Source organism: Xiphias gladius, chromosome 4 (genome assembly GCF_016859285.1).
Source record: "Xiphias gladius isolate SHS-SW01 ecotype Sanya breed wild chromosome 4, ASM1685928v1, whole genome shotgun sequence".
Lineage (NCBI taxonomy): Eukaryota > Metazoa > Chordata > Actinopteri > Istiophoriformes > Xiphiidae > Xiphias > Xiphias gladius.
In genome coordinates this window covers 17,525,213-17,536,145 of record NC_053403.1, presented here as the reverse complement: position 1 = coordinate 17,536,145, position 10,933 = coordinate 17,525,213, and the positions used below count along the sequence as shown (strand labels likewise).

General features: G+C 42.3%; 1 protein-coding gene across 1 annotated transcript; it reads right to left on the bottom strand.

The window, feature by feature from the left end:
• Positions 1–3,461: 3,461 nt before the first annotated feature.
• On the bottom strand, positions 3,462–9,717 carry bmp2b (bone morphogenetic protein 2b). The gene is made up of 3 exons (XM_040124649.1): positions 9,319–9,717; positions 8,017–8,384; positions 3,462–4,713 (listed from the first exon to the last, which is right to left on the bottom strand). Exons 2-3 carry the CDS (start codon positions 8,369–8,371, stop codon positions 3,800–3,802), a joined length of 1,269 nt encoding a protein of 422 aa, XP_039980583.1. The 5' UTR covers positions 8,372–8,384; positions 9,319–9,717; the 3' UTR covers positions 3,462–3,799.
• Positions 9,718–10,933: the final 1,216 nt, after the last annotated feature.

The window sequence follows — 10,933 nt, the reverse complement described above, 5'->3', positions numbered from 1 at the left end:
TGCATGGATGATTAGTTCTTACAGTAATGGTAGAAACAGAACATATTTCAGAAGCAACTTAGTGATCGTTTTTAGTAATGTTGCTTTAATTTCCTACATGCCTCTTTTAATATGAACGTACCACCATTCAAGAAGTCAAAACTAGTGCATTTGTGGCACATGTACTCACAGGTATTCTTTAATTCATATGTGCTTGTACTTGTAGACATATGCACGTGGAAGAATGAAAGACTAAGATTGTATATATGTAAAAGTACTATCGTCTTCTCAGTCATTCTGGAAAAGTTATTTCCATATTTGCTCTGCTCCCGAATCTGTGGACGCCCGTCTGTTTGATGTGTTCAGAGCTGCAGCACAGATGCCACAGTCTTAGCTATGCTGGACGTCATCTCACTGGCTGTTCTCGGAATACAGAAAAAACACCATATGCACCACCTCTAAAATTAGTGTGTGCAGCACATGATGGAGAAAGATCCAAAGTTAGAAAAAACTCTTAAGTGGCCGCTGTCTCACTTCTCTTCTCTACATTTTCATGTCCCACCTTGGCACAGAACTAGTTGAGATCTCCCATGGCGTCTGAGTCCTCTGTTTCATCAAAGATACAAGGCATGCCACATACTTTCCAATTCTGGGCCAGCCAGAAATCTGGAAATCTGATTTTATAACCCTTATGATTTGGGTTGTTTGGAGCTGCAGTTTTGGTGTGGTTTGCTATGCACTAAACAAAACGAATGCGCCTTGCCACGCCAGTAGGTCCCAGCTTCCAGTGTTATACTCATCAGTTGTGTGGCTGCTCTGTTGTGTGTTTGTGCGTAAACAAAGACAGCAAAGGACACCTTTAACTGATTTACCAGATGTTCATGGAGAAGGAAGGGGGAAATCTGTTTTCAGAGAGTGACTTTGCAGAGGTCTGTGTAGCAGGTGAAGAGAATCTTGCCAAGAACTCTCATATCTCTCAGTCGTGCTTTTGTAACTAAATCATGGAGTACACAGGCACACACAGACTACATTTTTAGCTCATCATCAATTGTTTCATTCCACGAAATACGTTGTTTTACATTCCATGTTGTGCACAAGTAGGATAAACAGAATGGATTCTGAAATGCAAACATATTCTCAGTCCCAACCAGTGGCTGACCAGAATTGAAGCCACTAGTCTGTGATGACATGATGAGCCTGGAAGTCAGTCAGTAATGGTGGAGATAATAGGTCCTTATTACTTTGACCTGTGACCCCTGTTCTTAGTGAGAAGTTTAGGAGTGGTCCCTGAGGGGCTGTCGGATGCTAACGTGGCTCTAAAATAAGAAGCCCCAGAAGTCGCAGCAACAGTGGCCCACTCACAGCACAAATGGAACCCAGTCCGGCTGGGATGGGGTGCAGGAGGGGAGTTTCAGGAGTGCTACCCATGTGTCACCCTCCCTGGGAGCAATATTTCCACCCAACCAAATGAAAGGTTTATGGATTGGAACTATAAAGGAAAACCACAAAATCTCACAATTTTTTAACACAAAAATTTCCCCTATCCCACTCCTGATGTTACTCCTGAAACTCTTGGCAGACATTTTTGGGGTTAAGTTTTTTATTGTTGATTTTTTTATCAAATGTTCATCAAGTGTGCCAGTAAAGTGACTTCCTCCTGAAGTCCATTAAAATTGTGCTGCTACTGACAGAGGTATGTGCAGCCCATGTGTGGAGCTGTGGTATGGTGGGATCCACAGAGGAGAAATGGACACCAGATGGGACCAAGGGGGGTGGAGATGCAAGGTAGAATAAAATAACACATGCAGAAGATTGAAACTGAACTGTAGTAGGAGAGGAGGAGGTGCATGTGTGTTTATGTGTGTGTTTGCGTGTGCATGTTGGGAGGGTATAAAATAATTGGATAGTTGCATCATCTAGAGTAAATGGGTGCTATACACCCTTGGAGGATAATAATGGGTAAACAGACATGATCTGAGGCCCATGAAAAAAAATTGACATTTCAGTGTTTTTACTGCCCATGAATAAAGTCTCATGGCTCCTTCTAAATGTTTTGATTTACATTTCCTATATAAGTAACAAGCGTATCTTTGTCCAATGCACATTTGTTTTTGAAGAGAAAAAGCCCACCAGGAAACCCTTGAATAGATGATTGAAAAAACAACCACGTTGGTTTTCCATGCAAGCGTATGCATGTGTCTGAGATTGAAAACCAACATTCCATGGTCCCAATGTGCGCTCACATAAAAAACATTCTATTTAGAGCATTTTGAGCTGCCTTGTGATCCCTCCAAGCCCTTTCTAATGCAAACACAGCAGAAAATGCAGTCAGTCAAACTCTGCAGAACTCTCCCTCTCTGTTTCTCTTCTCCCTCTCATTATCTGATCTGCTATTGTGGCTACACTATTAATTTTCATCTGTGTCTTTCTGGAGTATTTCTAGTTAATTTGTTTGGTCTACGTATTACATTGTTTCCACTGAAAACATTGGAGAATAAATATATTGACCCAGGTGTTCATACTTCAAACTGTCTTACTGCCACATATGATAGGTTTTGTTTTAGCCAGCCAGCCATCCCCACTGTCTTAGTGAATAAAACATGACTCTTAAGCTGTTTTTTGGTGTAAGTGTGTGGTATTGTTTCTGTTGCAGTTCATTATCTGCTGCTGCTGATGCTTTTGTGAAATATTCCTCATTTTTTTCCTTTAGTGATGTAACATATCAGACCCTTATGACTCAGAGACGACAAAGGAAGGCAGCCAAACTCTGAAGTTGGGCAGAATATGTCTGAGCATGTGCAGTATGTGGACAGGTGCAAGTGTGTGTTTTTTTGTCTTAATAATTAAAGTGCCAGTGGGCTCTGTTCTTGCTGAGGGCCTGTTGTCTGTCTGCCATAGTTTGCAATCTTTCAGTCTCAAATCTCACATTAAATAAACCTTGCGCCCTGTCAGACCTTCCTCAGAAGTCCTGCGGATTCACTTTTTTTCATCTGTAATATTGGTTAGGAACAGAATAAACAAGCTAGCTTTTAGAAGCCCCTTCCCATGGATCTTTGCAGTGATATGTAATGCGTGAAAACATGCTCTGGTGTTTTTCTAATCCTCCCATGAGACTCTATCACATTTGTGGGCTTGTATATTGTCACTCCCGTCCCGTGACCCTACACCCCACTACAGTTCATTACACCAGTGGCACCCTGACCTGGCCCTGTCACTTTCCTCTCTACACTTCTATTATTGTTGGTTTCCAATTACATTTACCAAAAGAGTTCAATGCTTGGCTTGTAATCAGTGTAGTGTGAGCTTCTTGTCATGTGTTATATTTTTGCAGCTAATTTCTGTCAGAATTTGAAACTTTGTTATTCATCTCAGCCACACATGCTAGCCCCTGACACAGAAACATCAACAATGGCTGGTTCACTGTAGCTGATCTTGGAAAGTTGGAGTGACCATGTTTTTTTCATGATAAATACACATTATTTATTTACAAATAAAGTGGTTATAATAGAAATAAATACAAAATAAAAATCTGAACATTATACTTCATGTGGTATTGCACCCATTTTGAAATGTACATCAGAAATACATTTTCAAAACCAGTAAAGGAATATTCCTCTGATTAAAATATTTATTTTTCCCAACTTTACGTAGACATAAATATATTCATATATAGTTTTTTCTTCTTCCACAATAGCTCTGTTTGTCTTTCTTTCATATAAATAAATGTCTTCATTGGGAAACCGGGTGTCCATAATAACCTCTGATGTCTCTTTCAGTCCTTCTTGCCCACTCTCTTTCTATCCATACAACCGTCAGTTGCTCACCGGCAGCCGCATCCCTCCACCACCATGTCCTGGTAGTTTTTCAGGATGACCTTCTCATATTCATCCAGGTACAGCAGGGAGATGGGGCTGAGGTCAGTGGGCACACAACAGGCTCTGGGGATGTTTGAGTTGACTGAGTTGACCAGCGTCTGCACAATGGCATGATTGGTAGAATTGAGGTGGTCTGCTAGGGGGAATGGACATTCCCCATGGCAATAAAAGGCGTGGTAACCAGGGGGTGCCACTATCCACTCGTTCCACCCCACATCACTGAAGTCCACATACAGAGCATGCCTCTTGCAGCTTGCCTTGTGCTGTTGCTTTCTCCGTTGTTTACGGAGTGCTGCCTGACGTTTTTCTCGTGTGTGGAGCACTGAGTCCCCACGGCCATCGTGGCCGTATGTCACCAGCAAGGGCCGAGCCTGAGGCCATGAGTCCTGGTCCTGGTGCAGGGACCGGCTCACTCTGACATGCCTACTACGTCTCTGGGCATGCTTCCCATCCATCTCCCCTTCCTCTGGGTGAAGTACCTCCACCATGAAGCCATGGTTGTGGCCTTTGCCAGAGGTCCACTGAGATACAGCGGGGCTGACATCAAAGCTCTCCCAGCGGCTTAAAGAGTCCTGCACTAGTCGAGTGTCAAGCAGACGCGCCAGAGGTTCCCCACCCTGATCGGCAGGAACTCCAAATATCTCATAAATGTTGATACGATGGAGGCCACCAGCAGGACCACCATCACCAGTGCTGCTGTTTCTGGAGCTGTTGTTAGGGGTTGCAGCTCCCATGACCTGATCCCTGTAAATACGTAGCTCTGCAGAGGTGATGAGCTCCTCCTCAGGGATAGAAGTGAGGTTGAAGTAAAACTGCTGGGTCGTTTTGCCTTTCAGGCTGGCCAGGGCCTCCATAGACTCTAAAAAAGACGAAAGAGAGACAAACATAGTGTAAAATGATAGGGGTGGAAAATGCAAGCCAAGGATGAAACAAAGAATTAGAACATGGTATAGAAATGAGAAGTAACATTTATGATTAGCACCTAGTTGACGTCATGGATCCACTGTGAGCAGGGACAGATTGGAAAGTATGAAGGGATGGTTTCTCACATGGTTTCTTTTGCTACCTCTCTCTCACACACACTTACAACCACACACAACTTGCAACCTTTTTTCTGTGGAGCCAGCCAAGTTGCCACGTGGTTATAGCAAGTGGGTGTGTGCCATTGTCATAAAGGCATAACACATACATCAACACTTTGCATGTATGACTCAGTGTAATAGCAGGCAAATTCTCATGGCAATGTAATAAGGTCATTAGTGTCATGCTCATAAATTTACCTGGTTAAATGTCACAAGATGAAAGCAGTGTGCTTCCATCTATTGATAAGATCAAACATGCTCGTAAGCCTGACTTCAAATGGCAAATTCGCCCGATGTGAATTGGGTGCTGCGTACAATTCCCATTATCAGTGCACATGAAATAAGGTGGTACCATATATTTAAGTATCATCAAAGACCAGTATTAACAAAAGAGTGATATGGAAATCAATTATTGATTGGATTAGTGATTAGATAAACGCTAACATAAATGCCAACTGTTGCATTAACCTTTACTGAACTGGCCAGCTCTGAAATATCACTGGTTAGTGTTGTTGTGTTAAAAGCTGTTAGAAGACGTAGGATACTAATAATATCTATGTTCTGGATAAACTTTATAGTCCACAAAGGGGAAAGGTGATTATAAAATGTTTGATATTAACAGTTTGATCTATTAACAGTTCAAAGCCAGGAAATGCTATCCTCCCTGAAAATGCATTTAAGACATCTGTTATGACTATGACTGTCCTGACCTCTCTCTCTCTCTCTCTCTCTCTCTATATATATATATATATATATACATACACATGCACACATATATGTGTGTGTGTGTGTGTATATTTATGTATATATGTAGATAAATATATATATATAAACACGCTTCAGTTCTTTCATTGGTATTCCCCAGAAATCTTTAATGTAGCCCCCCTTTGAACTCTTACTATATGAAGATCATAGATGATGTATCGACACACTTTATAATCTGTTTGGTGTGGTAAAATAAACACAAACTTTGAACTCTGTACTTTTTCAAAGGAGGCATTTAGGAAATTCCACCATCTCATCCTAAACCTCCCTCCAGAGGCACAAAGACCTCAATTAGGCCTTTCACTCCTCATTTGGTGTGGGAAAGCCCCCTGTCTCTCGTTCCCTCTCATCTGTCCCCAATCCCTCTCTTTCTTTCCTTCCTCAGCTCCTAAATCCCCTTCTCCCTCATTTCTCTTAGCCCCAAATCCTCTTTTCATACCGTCTTCTTCTCTGTCACTCTTTCTCTGTTTCTTTCTGCAGCAGCGCTCTCACTCTCTCCCTGTCTGTCTCTTCTATGAAGAACGGCTGTGTGAACAAGTCAAAGCTTGTCAAAAACGTGTGAACCACAGATATGAGTGTATCAACATTCCTAATTTCTTTTTGCACTGCGTGCCAAAACAAAAGATAAAGGCTAATGTTGGGTCATTCATCACGGACCTGTCTCTGGCAGCCACTTCCTGTGTAATAGTGGAAATATTCTATTTGGCATGGAAAATTGTCATTTTTGAAAACTGATAGTAGTGAAACAAATTATCTGAGTGAAATTAATATCAGCAAGCAGATGTGATGAATGATTAGAGCTGGTTGCTTTGATGTGCTGCACTTACATCTGTAGATACATGCTTATTATATGGAGTGGCCATCAATTGCACGTCGCTTGACGTGGGAAGACTAACAACCCTGCAGCTCTGTTAGCATAGGTTGAAAAAGCCAGGGGAGCGCATGTAAACACAGTCTGAACACTTTGTAATGGCCAGTGGTGTCAAGGTGTGTGCTGGCTGGGTGCAAAGGTTTCCAGTAGTGGGCAGGGAGCAGTCACTCAGCCTGACTGCCCCGGCCAGGCTTGTTTGTAGTGTGTCAGTGTAGCCACTGGGTGTCATTGCACTAGGCCTCTGGAGAGCTCCCAAGCAACCACTCAGCCACCCCTCTGACTCACCCCTGATGGAAACTTCCCCACTCAAACACTTAGGACTCTGTATAAGAACTTTGTGTAGGGCCCCTATGGACTTAGTAACTTGTATATTGTAAAAACTGGAACATATACCATAGGAAATTCAATAGTTGATACAGTTGGTAAATGTTTGACAGTAAAAGTTGCATTTTTTTTGTCATATATAAATAATTTCCATATTATGAACAGTTGCATCTCTCTACTGCTTAACAGTTAAGCTTAATATATAAATAAAGCATAGGTTATGTTTAAATTTCAGCTGTTAGATTATTTAAAAGGGTTTAAAATATCCCACTTCATCAATAACTTTGAATAAACACATAGTATATGACTTTATCCAGGCCCTATAAACTTTTGGTTTCTGACCCGTATTCATCTGAGTAGCATATGTTGCCTTGGAAGCAAAATGAATTTGAACTGAAACACTGAATTCAACAATCACTGGGTAACCAGCATATAAACTAAGTGAGCAATTATGGTGTTATTGGAACGTGCGTAATGGCGCACAGCACGGAGAGAGGGGTGATTTGGAAAGAATAAGGCGCGCAACCCCTCCTCCCCCCTTCAGCAAGGACTAATTTCAGTCCTGTTAAAATGACTCAGAATTCAGTCTGACACGATGACTTTGTCATAATGCTTGTTAGTATAATGTCATGTCGTGTGTTATTGAAGTAACGGGTGATGACTATCACCTGCGCAAAGGCGCACCGCCCTTTGTCCTGCTCCTGTGGTGCGTGTCTGGAAAAACTGTTTTTAGAGCCCACGCAAACACCATCAATTATTAAAAGGCAAATTACCCCAGGGATACCACCGCCCCCTTGATGTTTCTGAAGCCAGTGACAGCTCCGCCAGGAGAGTGTTTGGTTAAATGTTGCATCACTACATATATGACAGTTAATTTAGTTGCGCATGAAATGCTTGTTTGTGAGTAGTGTCCGTGAGTTTTAAGAAGTTTTTTACTTATTTAAGAGTTACAAATAACTTGGACGCGTGTCACCTTTAAATGACTAACCCTCCATAAAACAGTGAAGACTCTGAAGTTCAGTCTTGAGGCACTGAGTCATGTGTAAATATAGGTTTGGGTTGTCTGAGAGAGCCGATGAGCTCTCAGGCTGACAGGTAAAGGTATGTCACTAATACATACCTTCATGGTGAAAGCTTCTAATCGTGTTGGCCTTGCTGGCGGCTCTATCTGCGTGTTTCCCCATGCTCTTGGGTCGTTTAGTGCTGTGGTCTCCGTTTGCTGAGTGCATGCGGTAAAGGTCCACCATGTACTGCGGCACCACGGCTTGCTTGCTCGGGGTCGGCCTGCGCCTCAGTCCAAACATATTGAGAAGCCGAAGCTCAAACTCGTTGAGGAAGCTTTCCGACTGCTCTGGGGTCTGCTTCCCGGATTCGCTGTATTTCCTCCGGCCGACCTCGGGGATAAGTCCCGTAGCACCTTCCAGCAACACCTGAGCTAGCAGCAGTACCATGAGAGAGCGGACCACGGCGACCATGATCAGTCAGTCCCTGTGGAGAGAGTTGGTTTCCGTCAATACACTGGCGCTGAGGTATTGACATGAGGTAGACACAGCAGGGGCTTCACTGCAGCATTTCCCAAACTGTGTGTGATCCCGCCATACAGTAGGAATGATTGAAGGGAAGCAGGTTAAAAAGGGAAGACACCTCTTCACTTTGAAGTAGAACAAAAAGGGGCTTTGAATAGCAAGCCCGTCGGCAATATAGCGCGTCTAAGTGAAACAGAAGATTGATCTTAACATGAACAGAAACATGAAAATATCAAGGTGTGGAAGTTTTGAAAGAGACGAACAAAAATGGGGAATGACACGAGCAAGACAAATCAAAGAAAGTTGCGGGGGAGACTGTAGACAAAAAGTCTCCAGTTAAAAAAGATAAGAAATCATGTTAAGTTAAATGACATGAAAGGAAGGGAAACTCAAGTCTGCATAGCCCGAAAGATCACAAGAAGCATGAAAGAATGTACTGAGGAAAAAGTTAGAATACACAGCATAGGAGAGGCAGTCAGACAGTGCAAGCCTCTATTTGCAGTGGCTTTGACGGTCATGTATAATCATAAGGGATAGAGTTACTTCAAGACGCTCGCAGGTGTTAGATCTGACTTGCGTACCAGGGCCAGATGTAGCCCGGGACAGGAACATCAAAAACTTCTTATCATTTGAGTAGCGCATCTTCCAACGATACAACTTTTTACTGTATTTTTCTTTTCACACTTTTCCCCCCGAGGTTCAAAATGGGAATCATGACTTTTACGCACACACCCTGTAAGCCTATATAGTGGGAGAACTGACGAATTGCTGCCGTAAACTACATGTTTCCTCGTGAGGCAAGTTATTTTATACCTGCTACCATTATTAAGATTTTGTTTATAGGGGATACTTAAAGAGTTTAACCAAACAATCAGCCTTTTTTTTTTTTTTTTTACCTGACGAGGAAGCGCTGTGTCCGGTCGTCGTTCCACCTTTGGGCTCCGATAAATTCCACATTAAATCGTGTTTAATCCACGCTGCTTCTCCTTGGGGGACCAAAGACAGCCCGTGCCCCTCACTGATCGCCTCTCGCACATATTCTCACCAGCTGCGGTGCGGGTTAGGTCTTGGTCAGTACGGAAAGGAAAAAATATGTTAAGTCTATGAGGAAGCGGACTCGCGAAGGCAGGACCGATCTAAGTATAAAGCATCTTGGTTGAACATCTTCGAAAGAAGGCAATTCGCTGAGACAGACGTTGAGCGGAGCTGGCTTTTTGGAGAGATAAGCGCACTCAAGTGTCGCTCCTTTGGACCTTGTTGCTGCGAGTCGGGGAGCGCGTCGCTTCTCCTCTTTGCGCCACAGTGTAGTGGTTCAATTGATTGGTGCTTTCTCTTGCCCCAGCGACTCTTTTTGTCGTACAGTGATGTCACCAAGGGGCTGTCAATCATTTGTCCACTATAAAGCACCTCCTGCGGACCACTAACCCGGAGGCTCCAGACTTTTTCATGTCTAACGATGTCAAATGCACACATTTTAGAGCCACGAAAATCCATTTTGATAAGATTTGGTCACAGAAACCATCACAGGAAAAGTTTGTTTTGAAATCGCTTGGGTCACTAGGGTGAAAAAAATATTCACTTTTGTACAGTCTCCAATATGAATAAATTCCTGCTATTTTACAGTGAAATCTATTTATTCCATAAAATGCTGGGGACCCCTTTGCCCCCCTGCTCAATGAGCCCTGTGTCCCAAGAACCATCAGCATATTTATTAAAAACAAACCTATATCCTTATTAAAAATAACTCTTTTTCTCTTGCATCTTTATATATCCTGGAAATTCACACCATAAAAATAGTTGTAAAGTCAACAGTTAAAACCATACTGTTGCTTTTAGTTGTGTGTTTTTGGGGGATTTTCCCTACATAGGAATAGCAATCACTATTTGCTTAATGCTTTTAAATAACATAAAACGGCTTGTTACAGTCCCCTGGAGGTTGTAATATTCCTGTGAATTTGGCCACACAGAGCAAAAAATGATGTCAACCCATGCTTTTTTATGAATAGATAACTGATCAAGAGGTGTTATTAGCAGGATAAAACATGTTTAGTTTTTGGAATATGGCTAATAGATAAAGACATCACAATTTGTTGCTTTTGTCATTTTAAAGGATAAGACCCTGCAGAGGAACTATCATATCCTCCTGCTGAACTTCATTGTGTGTGTGGGTGCTTGTTCATGTGTGTCTGACATCAGAGCTGATTTGTTCATGCTTCCTCCTGGCTGGAATAATCTTTTCATTTCATTCCAATTCACAGCAGTTAATCAATATATCAGTGGCAGATTTTGGCAGCATCTACTGCTTTTTCAAATCTACAGTACAGTTTGAGAGCAAAGTGAGGTAGTCTCAACAGAAACACCAACAATTTCCCAGGAAGGCAACATTTTTATCTCTTACTTTCGATAAAACTCCACACTTAGAAACTCTGTGCATGCACCAAATCATGTCTTAAAGAGGCTGGTTGGTCCGATACGAATGGTGTATCTCGTCTTTTTTAACATGTGTAAAAT

Excerpts from the sequence above, each read along its gene's own strand:
- bmp2b (XM_040124649.1), bottom strand. The coding sequence starts at position 8,371 with ATGGTCGCCGTGGTCCGCTCTCTCATGGTACTGCTGCTAGCTCAGGTG. Across the intron at positions 4,714-8,016 it reads TAGAAGCTTTCACCATGAAG|AGTCTATGGAGGCCCTGGCC; the intron begins GTATGTATTAGT and ends CGTCTTTTTTAG.